Source organism: Venustampulla echinocandica, assembly GCF_003357145.1.
Source record: "Venustampulla echinocandica strain BP 5553 chromosome Unknown scaffold_10, whole genome shotgun sequence".
In the NCBI taxonomy this organism is placed as follows: domain Eukaryota; kingdom Fungi; phylum Ascomycota; class Leotiomycetes; order Helotiales; family Pleuroascaceae; genus Venustampulla; species Venustampulla echinocandica.
The window spans coordinates 899,998-913,433 of NW_022474215.1; the positions used below are offsets into that span (position 1 = coordinate 899,998).

The following is a 13,436-nucleotide window of genomic DNA, read 5'->3' on the forward strand; positions in this document are numbered from 1 at the left end:
CAAGCCGTAACAATGCGCTTATTCCCTCGCAAGAAAATCCAGGCAACTTTGAGTTATAGATATAAAACCAATGTAGACTTCAATTAAAGGTATAAATGTGCAACTCTGCCTCTTGTATATACAAAAGCTGGAAGATCACGAGGAGAAAGGGAGAGTGCAGCTCGGTTCCAAAATCCAATAGTCCTCTATTGAAGCGCGAGATGGCAACGGATTCAACTACGAAAGAAGGAAGGGCACAACGATCACAACGATCACAGCGATGACAAGCGATGACCATAGTGACAAGCAATGGCAATGACGACGACGACGATGGCGAAGATGGCAAGGACATTAGTTAATTAATAGATCATGCAGATTTGGGATTTAATAAACATAGCTGTCCGTCCGCCCCCTCCTTGATATTTAGAGGCGTTTGGAACCGAAAAATGTGTTCTATGTCTATTGGTGTCCCCCGAAAAAGACAAATTCCACCCAACAAGATGATAACAAAATATTTATTAGTCAATCATTATTCGTGCCACGTCCAATTCCATATGCTGCCGATCAATACCCCACAAACCATCGCTCTATATTAGCCCTGTGATTCCCTCTTGCCTCCAGGAGGCAGGTTCATTATATCCGGCGCTCGCGGTCCCAACATCCAGTCTTGCATCGCGAGCCACTCGCTCCACGCTGCCTCTGCACCCTGGATCTCCTTCTCCGTCACATTTCCCAGTGGCTTGAGGAAGGGTACCATCTCTTGCGGCGACATATCATATGCCTGCTTCACCTTCATCCAGCTTGTACTCTTTGCCGCGAACAGGTAGTTTTGCCGCTCGATTTCATGTAAAGCTCCAATTCCTTCACGCCAATTGTCACCAAAATACCCACATAATACACGAGGCAAATCATGGCCCGTAGCTACGAGCCGCCGTATATACGGTACAAGGGAAACAGCTTGTGGGTGGCCGGCGCTGTCGCTACCGCTGAAATGATGTGGTTGTCGCTGATGGCGCCCCGTTTCAGGTCCGCTTAGATGTGGGGAGGCCGTAGCAGATGATGTGATGGGAAATGGATGCTTTTGATATGGCAGTTGGATATTGATGAAAGCTGCCAGCGCCTGGACCTGGTGGGTGTGTTGGGCGACATCGAGGAAGTACCGGTGGCAGCTTTGGAAATGCGAGTACCAGTTGAATATGTCGAACTCAGGGGTCGTGACACCGTGCTCGCCTGTCGTAGGCCATCCATAATGTAGGAGGGAGGACGGCTGAAGTTCTTGGGGTAATGGGCCGGCTTGCGAGCTGGACGCCATACTTCTATTCAGAACGGACACTTATCAGCTGGCTGTGTGTAAAGAACTAGGCAGAGGTTCAATAAATGGCAGAGCGAAGTGCAGACACCGGACATACCTCCGAGAAGACGCACCCCAGGACAATAGTTCCAGGGAGGCCTGCCGGATGGCCTCTATCAACGTGGAGTTCCAAGTTGGGTGCGTCAAGCAGGAGGATGGAGGGGTTATGGCGCTTTGACTCTTCGCCCAATTGAGCGCTGGCTACATATGACGAGAGCATATGCCAGGGACTCCACGGGAGAAGGTACGAGGTGAGGTTGGAGCTAGAGCTGGAGCTGTAGACTGGAAAAGGCCCATCAGGAGCTTGCCAGGGCGAAAGACCAAGGACGAGGGACAAGGCCAGCGTCTTTATATGAACGAAATTAAGGACAACTGGGTGTCAGGAACCTTCCGGGAAGGAGGGGGAGCGCCATAGAGCCAGATGCGTGTACAATAATGCATGGTTGCAACTTGCAACTTGCATGTGTACCTACTGGTGCTGGTCTCGACGAGAACAATGGGGATGGGCATGGACGGGGAGTTTCGGTGCAGTACTGTACCGACGACCTCGAGGCTCAACCTCTCGCAACTCCAAGCCGGCCACTTGAACCTCCAGAAACACACTCGAACACGGACTTGGAGGCACAAGAAGAATTTGCTACCCGCCCGAATGCCTCAAGCCAACATCTCGGAAAGTGACCGCCCCATCAGGCGACCATGTGTCTTATCCAAGCTACCCTGTACATCCTCCAAAGCGGCAAGCCTTAAGCCTCAAGGCACAAGCTTCACGCCTCACACCATGCCACACCCACCTTCTCGCGCCTAAACAATGGCCACAGCGTGCACAAGGAGACAAAGGGGACCAGGTGTCAAAGGACACTAATAACTCAACTCTTACTAGATCAGGGCAAGACTGGTGGTACAAACTCCAGAGTCCTAGAATCTAGAGAACCAAAGGTACAGTAGCTCACGGAGTACGAAGTACAGTACTGCCTATGTACTGCCTACTGATCTTCTGATTTTATTTAATTGGATATTTACTGCCTACCTAGCTACTCCCGCCTAGCTCCACTGATTGATATCTTGTCCTCACCTATGTTCCACCTCGATGCACATCCACGGTTCCGCAGCTTGACTCGACGATCCCCGTGAGCTCCAAGTCTCCTAGACCACTCGTTGGCCTTCTACTTCATACCTTCATGGCTGTTCTCCCTAATAGAAGAACAAGCCTCCCCTGTTCTCGTGCACAGCATGGCATCCAGGATGCCGCGGGAGACCTGCGCGCACGAGCATGGCGCATACGCCGTATGAAGGTCCATCTATCCATACATATCCCCATTCGAGCTTTTTTCCAGATTCCCGGGACCGCCGTCTATTGATATTGTTTGATTGCCTTCAACGCCTCCGGACAGCCGCAGCAGGAGTTGTCGGTCAAGGTTCGGAGGAGCCAGTCGAGTATGACTGCCCCTTGTTCTGCAAGATCCGGTCCAACCACATCTGCGTCCATCAGGCCCGTTAGCACGGAGACGACTTTTGATTTTGTATCCGGATGTTGGTCCTGCGTCCCAATGCCTCGCGTGGCAGTTACTAGAATCGCGGGGACATTCCTGTCGACCCCAAGTTATCGGCTTACGACCAAGCTAGTTTCTGCAAGACCGATACAACGTACATCCAGAGCCCAAAATGCCATGAATGGCCAGCCGTCGTTGAGGTTGGGATCAGTGCTCCAGGCACAACCCCTCGCCAGCTGAAACCCGGGTCTTGAGTATATGTGGCTGGCCACCTACTCCGTTCGGAAAACTCCCTAGACCTCAGTGTAACCGACCTCAGTGTAACACTAAGACGTATCAATGTCGGTACTCCGTAGGTAGTATCATGAAGATGACCGCAGAGCCGCTCCACGCCGCTATCTATACCGACAAGTTGATACGCCCTCGATATCCCAATACAAAAGCCTTGCCAAGGCTGACGCGAGTTTGGAGTTAGATTGCGTGCAGTCTCTACGGCTTGGAAAAGAAATCAGGTAGTACTACTACTCGTTTCTTCTCCCTGGAAAGTTTCTTGAGGAACAATACCGGCTTTTGGATGGTCTACAAGCCTTGGTTTGTGCTGCCTCATGGTCATGAGCGGAATACGCACTTCTCTACACGGGCTGATCGGTCGGGTCCTCCTACGCTTCTAGCAAACTTAGGAACGATACACAAACCGTTGACCTTAGTTTGTTATTTTCCATTCCTCTTGCCAAACAAGACAGAGATCGCCATCGGTATATTACGTCCGAATCCAGATCAGAAATTCAAAATGTAACCTGTCACATTTGCACGGTCTCTAGGAGTTTCCTTCGTGGTCATCCCTTGCTTCAGGCGCAGATCCAAGCCTGATGCATCCTGGTTATCCTCCATAGAGTCATCTTCAAGCTGACTGAACCAGGTATTCCGTCCCGCACGGCGTCGACGTTGACACAGAAGGATTCCCCTTTGGCCATCTCCACCTTCTCTTCGGTGGATGATGAGTGTTGGGCAGCCCACGCTAGTAGTAACTAGACTGCCGTGCAATAGTCGATAGCCGGTGGAGCATCTTCGCGACTGATAGATCAATTTCCAGGATTCTCCAATGGCTCTTCGACGTTCCATCTTTTACCACCTACGAATTTCCAGAGGTCCTCTCCCGGTTGACCATCCACGGTCTCTGCCGTTAGAAAAGCTTCTACCGGTGTCTCACCTGTTGTCAGCGTTACGACGGTAAGCACCAATTGATGTACACTACCTCACTTGGCTGCATATGTGAAACCACATAGCAATTTGCAAGTGCAGTTATTCACAGTTTTCGAAAACTGTGGAATTTTCCTATTTCGCTACCCCTGAAAACGCCCTCTTCTGCTATCCGAAGGGGTACCTAGGTACTGTACGCTCCGTACCCTGCAGATGTGGCATAATACGGCTGGCTGAACTTTGTGGTTCGCTCCACCTTATCGGCTGCTGTCTCCTAGATACGTACTCCTTTTGCTTTTGCATCAATATGCGGGCGTCGCTTCTTTCGCGTAGAATATATGCTGCATATAGAGTAACGGTAGGGGCTGGATCAAACAGGTGGGGAACCATGCGCAGCTGATATTAGCGCCGAAGGTAAGCTACTTGAATGCCTTACTCGCATGGAGTTGTATTGTTAATGATATCATGATAGTCATTGCTGCAGCTCTAGTGGAAATATGGATGTGGATGCCTAGCTATGACACGCTACTGGAAGGCATGTCATTGAGGAAAGAGCTCTGCAGTTCCGGTACTTCGAATAGCAACATATTGAAAGCAATTTTGTGAGATTGGAGTTGGCTGTTAATGGTAATGCCCATTCAATACAGCCATGTATGTCTACAGCCGTAGGACAACCACATCGCCTCATCAAGCCTGTAACCCTCCATGTAGCTTGTATTTTTTTCACACTTCAACCTGCATTTTGGTCCAGACCCCGCATGTCACGAGGAGATCCTTGTAGATACGGTAAATGAGAATGGAAAGGCTATGAGGGGCTCAAGAATTATATCACTTGCTCAGTTGGTTATATTTACTAATACCATGACAAATTGTGTTACTGCACTTTTAAGTAATGTCGAGATTAGTCGATGGATAGGACAATGTTATTAGTAGTGATCGAGGCATATGATACAAATGTTAAACTCATCCATGGGGTGTTTGGATAGCTCGTTAGGCAAAGGTTTACAGCAACCCTTTTATTTTAATTCTATTTATTCGTAAGCAATGACCGAGCCCAATTAAGAACTGAAGTTAGTAACACACCAGTGTCTAAATCTGACAAACTATTCTCCGAGGGCATGAACCCTAAGTTTTAGACGTCGGGATTTTAATGTATACCTATATAATGAATAACTGGCACTTAGCTATAAACTCAGTAAGGGTTTCGAATTAAATTTATAGGAACCTAATCGACATAACCCTCCATCCAAGGTGTTTCTTGGAGAGTATACATATAGATAAAACATTTCCCATCTCAAAATACAGAGGGTTTGCAGGTTAGATGGAAGCTTCAAGTATATTTTCAAATTTCAAATTCGTTGACGAACACAACGTAGCGTACTTTCCATTCCACGACTGAGCTGGACTAATAAACTTCCCACATCATATCCTAGCATCTGGCTCCTCCAAACTACTCGTTACCTTCCCCCAAATATCCTCTCGTCTCTCCCGGGGTTTATCATGCCGGCCTCTAGTCTGAAATTCCCTCCTTGAAACGGCAATAAATCCACGCGGCGCTACCATCTCGTTGGACACAGGCCAACTCGGTCCACACTCGGGAATGTAATCCTCATTGGGAGCAAGAGGAGGATGCCGTACTCGCGGTTTGGCCTTGCGGGGAGCTTGGGGCATGGCGATATATGATATATTGTGTTGGTGGGGTTGACTGTTGTGTGGTTTGTGGACACGATTGTGTAACGAGGGTAATTCCACGATGTTGAGGAGCCGATGGGCACAACGGAAGTTGTCTATGGGGAAGAAGTAGAGGAAGGGGTACTTTGGAAAGCAGTGGGGGAGGTTGGAATCACGAGGGACGTGTGAATGTGAAAATAAATTATGGGCAAGGAAGCAATTAACCCGAGAAACAATATGCTCATTATTAGAACTGCCAATATTTGTGTTTATGATTTAGAACTGTGATAATTCGAATGAATAAACTAAAGTAATTGCCAGGGCGGATATAATGTGATTATATAATTCGGAAGAGCTTTCTACCCTCTAGAGTTATTCTGGCTTTCTATGACTCGTTAGCTATTCACTTTCCATATAGTAGTGATCAAGCAAAGAATTCTCAAGGTCTCTAGAGAAAAGTATATGGCTATTCAAATGGTTCAATTGATATAAAACCTAGCTTCACTTGCTTTTTTCTAATCTTGCCTGGTAAGCACTTCTACTAGTTGGATCTATGGTATTTAAATTAATTCTTTTTTTAGTTCTTCAATTCAAAGTTTTGTTTTGAAATATTGTATGTGCCTTTAAAGAATTGATTTACATTCTCTGTAGTTCTATTCATAGTTTGGGCTTCGTGTCTCAGTGTTTAAATGTGCTACAACAGTGGCATCATCTCTATTTAGGAATTAGATGAATAAGCCAAAGAAGTTATAAACAAGTTTCATATTCCGATTAGCTAAAATTGGTATCTTGCACAACAACATCATGCTCGTCAGGGTTTTCTCTGCCTTCTCATCATGCGCTTTTTCTGTATGATGTGCGCTCTCTTTGCTATACGGCTGTCCTCGCTGTCCTTGGCGTTTGTAGAAGATGGCTCGCTTCTTGGCTTCTTATTCCGAACACCTGTATCTGCTTGTTTGGCCACCTTATGCACTACCTTGTCGAATGATTTCCCTGGGACAGGACGCCCCTTCTTCCCCTTCATGCCCTTGCGGGTCATCGCCATGGTTGTGTCCCGCCGTAATGGCTTCTTCTCTTTGGGTGGTGCCTCCCCCTTCTCTCGTGCCTCGACGACTTCCTTCGATCGAGTCCTAGCTTTCTCTTCTCGTTCCTTTCTCCTCGATACCACCTGGGCGTTCTCAATAGCAAACTCAACAATCAACCTCTGCTTCCTTCCAGCATCGTTCTCAAGAGCATGCCCATTTAGCCATCGTAATCCCATCAACGCCCATCTATGTGAGCTGTATTCGACAAACCCATACCCTCGGCTTCGTCCAGCCCCAGCGGTCTCAGGAATCTTCGCACCTTCTTTACCCTCAAAGACAACCTTCGCTTGCCTGGCAACGCCTTTGCCCTTCGTCTTTCTCTGCCTCTCTGCGTCGCGCATTTCTTCGCCGCCACGAGCCTCTTCTTCCTTAGAAAGCTGTGCCCGAAGGCCACCCTTAACATCTTTGGCAAACCCAACTACGGCTTCTCGTGCAAGGGCCTTTAAAGCCTTGGAGTCGATATTGCGAGGTAGATTACGAATTGAAAGACGGGTTAAGCTCAAGTGCAGTGTGGGGTTGTTTTGAATTAGCTTTTTGCGTTGCTTTGCACTGTCTTCCCTCATCTTGACCTCGGCCGGTGAGAGCATTTCGTAAAGAGGCGTGCCAGCTGCAACCGTACCTTCTGACAACAGATATAATTTTCGCTTGTCCTTATCGCGATCGTCTCGGAAGTGTGTGCCCTCTTCGGTCAGCTTGACCGCGGAGTCTCGGTCAACAGCTGGCGAGATTTGGAGAACGCGACCTTCAAGAGTATATGCACCGCTCGAGTCCGCGGTTTCGGGCTCCAGGACAGAGTGTTTAACCTTTGCCGCTACGCCATCCCCTTTTTTGATAGCATTCGCACCGCTGAGTTGATACCGAGGCGCCCCTCTGAAACATGCATCCGCATCCTCAACTTTGAAGAAGCAGACAAACCCTGTGCCCTTAGGGCGGTCGGTAGCGCGATCCATGACGACTCGTGCATAGCGCACAGGGCCAAATTGAGTAAAGTGCTCCTTGAGACTAGCATCCAGGGTCGTAAAGGGAAGGTTCCGGACAAAGAGCGTGGTGGAGTTATCTTTAATAAATACTTTTTGAGGTTTATGATCTTTGAGCTCCTCATCCGTGTCCCAATCTTCGTCGTCGTCGTCCTCTTCCTCCTCCGAGCGGGCCTGGTCATCAACATCGTCGTCATCATCCTCAGACTCTAATTGATCCCCAAAATTGCGCATGAAATTTGCAACATCGTCGTTCTCGTTTTCGGATTTAGCATCCACCTCGTCTCCTGATACTTTTGCGCCGCCATCCTCATCATCCAAGTCCTCAGCATCCTCATCCGCGACCTTTTGCTGCTTCTCCCAGGTGTCCTTTTCAACAGCCCAATCTACTGCCACCACTCTTCCGTCCACAGTCGTACCATTGATAGTCTCCAGGGCTTTCTCTGCGTGCTTCCTGCGCCGCATGACCACAAAACCAAAACCTCCCTGCGTTTCCTTGACCTTCGGAAGCTTAGCCTGTTTGACTTTGCCAAATTTCTGGAATAGCTGCGACAGTTGCTCAGGTTCCTTAATACTCCAAGGAAGATTTCGAATAATGAGCTTTGACGGTTTCCAGTCCTCTGCCATCTTTTGTTTGCGAGCTTCCTTCACAGCAGCAGCCTCTGCAGATACCGTGCTTTTTGGCTTCCCATCAGGACCTCCACCGGTGACCATTACACGAGACCTGGGTTGTGCAATCTCAATTCTCATATTCCGACCTAGGAACGCCTGGCCGTTGAATTGTTCCAAAGCGCGCTGGGCATCTTCTGCGTCTGCGAATGTGACAAAGCCATAACCTTTTGATTGCTTGGTCTCCGTATCCATGACAACGGTCGCATGCTTAAGGGGGTAGTCTTGGGAAAACTTTTCCGTCAAGGCATCGCTCGTGGCTATAGCGGGGAGAGACCGAACGAAAAGCGTGCGGCGTGCGGCGGCATTTGTTTCGTTCTTTGGCTTCTTCAATGGAGGCTGCTGGTCCTGATCATACTCGGAGACTGGCGCAGCCGCATCGTCTCCATCCTCTGCGAGGCGTTGCCGTTTTGCTGGTCCCGCCATTCTTGGTGGCAGTACTGGAATATTTTGCGGCCGTTGGACTTGCGATAAGGTTTTAGATTTCAAAAAGTCAAAAGTTTCTGTCTGGCTCGGGACCAACCCCTGCCCGCATCCGCACGTGATCAGCGGCTAAATTGGGGGCTGCACAAAGGCTCTAACTTTAGCGCGGCCTCATTGTCATGGGCAAAGCCAAAGGCCTCCGAGTCTCGCCCTTACACTCCACCTCCCATCGACTTCGCCTTCACCACCCGGCGACATTCCGACATTCCGCCTCTGTGATCGCGGACCCTGACGAGATATCGATTGCGACTACGAGCACGATCTGGTACCGGTGGATGAGATAGCAGCGGCCGTCAATACAGGTACAACCCCCCCGGGTGCGCCGTGGGGTGGATTGCGACCGTCTCACCTGCTTCTGGGAAGCCTCCGCACACCCTTTCATCACCTCACCTGGACCGATAGAGATCGACTTCTCTTGATCCGCGAGACTGGTTTGAATCCCCTTCTTGCTTTGGACACGGCTGTTTGAAGCCCAAGCACGGGTTGCACCGAATCAACGAAACTTGATCCGGCGGCCAGTTCACTTTCACACCACTGCCAACCAAACGTTTCGGAGTCGCTTTATTGCCGACCGCCTTCACGTCTTTGTGCTCTTTGAACTCACCCTCGAGATGCCTTCGGACCATCCACAGACCCCCGAAAGTCCTACTCATACCTCCTCCGTTGCCACCGATCCACACACAAAAGCCAGCACGTCACCCCAGTTTACGAACTCGCTCCCTACACCTGCACATAGCATCAACGGAAGCATGTCATCTCTCGCCTCGGAGATTGTGCCAGAAGGCGCACTGCATGTAGAATCATCCAACAAGCGCAAACGGGACCCAGAAGACCACGGAAATCGAGAACAGAAGAAAGTTCATGTCGAGGACAGCAGACTGAGTATTGAAGACCTCCACTTGGACGTTGGTGAAAAATACCTCCTCTGCAGAACTCGTAAGGCTCCCTTCTCTCTCCGAAACCTGCTCTTATCCTGGTGATGTATATATGAAGGCATAGTATTGGCCATGTCCCTTGCACATCATTTACAGGAGTACTTGGTTAACATGGAAATTAATGAGCAGCCCACCCTGGTCAACGGCCTCAGCTTTCTCAAGATCTATTTGGGCTTTACGGGCTAGATAGCATTGCACAATCAGTCGCACGAACGAACCCTGATGGAAGCAAGAATCCTCTGCGGAAAACGTACAAGAAATATATCAAGACTCTTGGTTTGAGTGGTGCATTTGACGTGGGCAAGAAAGATGTGGATGCTCCGGACACGCTCTTCGCGCTGCTGTCCCAGCCGGATGAAGAATGGGAGGCACAGAATGCTCGGGGCCAGGAGATTAGCTCTGGCCTCCCAGAGGCTGTTAAAGCCAGTATGGGTGCTGCGCTCAAGATGTCAAGAGGAAAGATATCAAAGAGCTCGTGGGATGACTCTGTCTTGGGCGAAATTGCGACCCGCCCACCCCCTGAGCCGGCGAAAGTAATACACAACGCAGCAAGGAACCCGGTTTCCCAGAATGTTGGGATGGCGCGGCCAGCCAAAGGTGATATTCCACGTCCCAAGCGAAATGTCAAGAAGCGTTCATACGGTGATTCAAGCTTTGAGGGATATGGCGAGGGCTTTGTTGATGATGATAACCAAGATACGGGGTATTCTACTGGCGAGGGTGATGATCGATCCGGCCGGAAGCGGCCAAAGAAGGTAGGTTGTTGGCTACAGTTTTGAGATCTGATAGCTGACATAAATATAAGAGCGCTCCCGGCCACAGCTTTCAAGGTCCTGTGCGGCAGACCAGCTACGGCCCTGGTATGGTTGGAGTTTGATAGCCGATAGCTATGGGTTTTCCATTCGGCCCAAAGGCTACTGCGGATATAGGGCCATGAATTGATACCTGGGATGCAATACTGTGTGTACGCATTTTTTCTATGACAACTTGACCATCAAGGGTTGATGATCATAGGTAGCTTCAGAAAGATGCGTATCGCGGGTGGCTGGGAAAATGAGACTGGGTGTTACGGTGAGGCTTAAGCCTCACTAATAGAGATGTAAAGAGCCCTAGGACTGTCTGTATGATGTTACGCTCATGAAGCGCTTTTGCCGTTGTATTTTGAAATTTAGCGGGGAAATGGAGTTCGATCCTGGTGGTCAGGGCAGGCAGGCTGTATTTACAAAGTCCTGCATCTGGAAATAAGCAAATAAACAATCCAATTCCAAACAGTATCCAGTCAACAATGTTCTAGGTTTTCATGGTGAAACCGAAGTCCTTGCTCCTCTGGCCGTAACATATACATGTAGTGCCGGGTCGGCATTATATTATTCCGTCACCGCACCCGATACCTTGCTTCGTAGACGACGATTGTTAACCCTTCGGTAGTATCTCTGCACAATCGCAATCCTAAGGCTCAGTACGAAGTACTGCTGCCTGTCCTTGCTTTCCCAAGAGGGCCCCCTCAATAATGTCTCAAACATCCACCCCCAACTCTCGATACATTCCCCGGCATCTCATCTATCCCAATCGGCCATTGCTACTGGTCGACCTTGAATTCAGATAGGAGCCGATGAACCACTGCCCAAAATTTTCTCCTAGCTATCTAATCGAAACGCGCCTCAGATGCCAATGGTGCATTCAAGGGCGGGAGACAAGCTGGTCAACCTTCACTTTTTCCCGTGAACGTCTGGCGGCTCTGACCTCGGTGAAGAAACTATACAACAGGGCCATGACTTGGTAAGGGAGGGATGGCAGGCATAATCGGAGCTATACGTGCTAAATTTTAGCTAGCCTAGATGTTTTGTGCTCTTGGGCAAGGCTCTTGGTGTAGCGTAGCCGCCGAGGACGCCTACCTCCAAGAAGGAGTCTGAAGAACAACCAGCCCAGCCTCTCAGACAGTCTCTTAATTGCTCTGAGACTTCTTCCAAGCAATCACGTGCTTTTAGTTGATAGCAGTGGCTGCTTATACCAAGGCAGAATACGTTACTATAGCCACCAAATGTGTACGGCACGCCCCTGGAGGGATACAACCTATGACTAGGGGACCATGCAGTGATATCAGGCCAAGGAAGGCCCTTTCGCAGAACAGTGCTATGTATTGAGCTTCTAAAGTTATTGGCAACTACTTTTGAAAACATATTATCGTTTGTCTCTGTTATCTTCGGCTGTATACCTGACTTTGCTTCGAGGTCGTCGATTTGTGCTAGATTATACACATATTTCTCCGTAACGCGTGTATGTTTAAGATTCTAGTGAACTTATGCATACCGGTGCAAACTTTGGTTGCAAGCGGGTCCAGCCCTTTCAGACCGAAACCTCTACTTTTGTTGACCGACATCAAGCATTTGCCAAGCTTGTGGATCCACAAAGTCGACAGGAGTGCGAAAAGCATTTCAACTGACTTTCTTTCGCTTAATAGTGTCAAGATCTATTTTGCAATGACATCTTAAATATTTCAAAATCTATTTTGCGGTGAAGATTATGGCGCCTTTCCCGATTCCTTGCAGGTTCAGGGATGAGGTGAGACCTTAATATTGATCAGCATCAACGCTTGGGCCTAGCATTCCTCTTCGGTTTCCATGATGAGTTAGTATTGTGATATTCCTAGCCGATAAGATAATACTTCTGTACCTAGACACGAGTGGGACTGAGTATGGTTGAAAAGATGCTGGAAACTGAAACCAGCCTGGCTCTTGATACTACGAATGAGATACTAGCGGGTTCAATTAAGCTACATTGTGTACTACCACTCTTAGTGCAATGTGGCAATGTCGAGCATATTGTTTCTCCGGTATGATGTATGCTAAGTTCCCTTGGTGTCTCTGAATGTTGTAGTGGCGGTAGCTGGCCACCATGGACTATGTTCGTAGCAATGGATCTACATTATCAACGAGCTTGATATGTTTAGGAAGGCTTAGCACATGCTTCACAGTAGCGATGGCGAGCATATGGAATGTCAAACTTCTACATATAATCCCATAAGTTCGCCCAGCTTCAAGTTCTGGATTCTCTCATGATTATCGGAAGGCGCTCGTTTCTCCTTAACTGACCGTTTATACACTCGCTTTATCGACAACTCTTTTTTCCCCCTTTTCATTTTGGCGCTTCCGCCAATTGCTATCATGCGTTATCCCGAGTTCCTCGTCCCCGCTGTTTTCGCTTTGCTCGATGTTACTCAAGCACTCACCTGCGATATTCCCACGGGTGTGCAATTCCCTGAGGGAACGCCTCATGATTGCTGCCTATACTATATCCCAACTGCGGCTGAGCATGACTGCACTCTTTTGACAGCCGCATTAGCCGCATTACCTGTTACAGTTACTGTGGCTGATGTCTTCGCCTTGAACCCGAATCTCGACGACAGCTGTGCTAATCTGGAAGGCAACTCGAACCACGCGTAAGGCATCCGAATCTTATCAAGACTTGTGCTAACATAGGTATCTCTATAGATACTGTATACTACGCAATAACCCCGATCACAGTACGACTACTACAACCACGACCACTCAACCCACGACTACTACAACCACTCAACCCACGACTACTACAACCAC

The 13,436-nt window shown here is 48.8% G+C and overlaps 4 protein-coding genes across 4 annotated transcripts in view; 2 read left to right on the forward strand and 2 right to left on the reverse strand.

The window, feature by feature from the left end:
• Positions 1–571: 571 nt before the first annotated feature.
• BP5553_09453 (Uncharacterized protein) lies at positions 572–1,291 on the reverse strand (the record flags this gene model as incomplete). The annotated part of the gene is made up of 1 exon (XM_032018076.1): positions 572–1,291. The coding sequence occupies one exon, from the start codon at positions 1,289–1,291 to the stop codon at positions 572–574; it is 720 nt and encodes a 239-aa protein (XP_031865983.1).
• A 5,211-nt stretch (positions 1,292–6,502) lies between these two features.
• On the reverse strand, positions 6,503–8,848 carry BP5553_09454 (RNA-binding-containing protein; the record flags this gene model as incomplete). The annotated part of the gene is made up of 1 exon (XM_032018077.1): positions 6,503–8,848. The coding sequence occupies one exon, from the start codon at positions 8,846–8,848 to the stop codon at positions 6,503–6,505; it is 2,346 nt and encodes a 781-aa protein (XP_031865984.1).
• A 668-nt stretch (positions 8,849–9,516) lies between these two features.
• Positions 9,517–10,717, forward strand: BP5553_09455 (Uncharacterized protein; the record flags this gene model as incomplete). Its single annotated transcript, XM_032018078.1, has 3 exons — positions 9,517–9,841; positions 9,970–10,595; positions 10,646–10,717. 3 exons carry the CDS (start codon positions 9,517–9,519, stop codon positions 10,715–10,717), a joined length of 1,023 nt encoding a protein of 340 aa, XP_031865985.1.
• A 2,287-nt stretch (positions 10,718–13,004) lies between these two features.
• BP5553_09456 (uncharacterized protein) overlaps positions 13,005–13,436 on the forward strand; it is a gene marked incomplete at both ends in the record, with an annotated part of 1,768 nt that continues 1,336 nt past the window's right edge. The window contains 2 exons of the mRNA XM_032018079.1: positions 13,005–13,279; positions 13,332–13,363. Of these exons, the coding sequence (XP_031865986.1) occupies positions 13,005–13,279; positions 13,332–13,363 (307 nt within the window). The remainder of the gene's footprint in view (positions 13,280–13,331; positions 13,364–13,436) is intronic.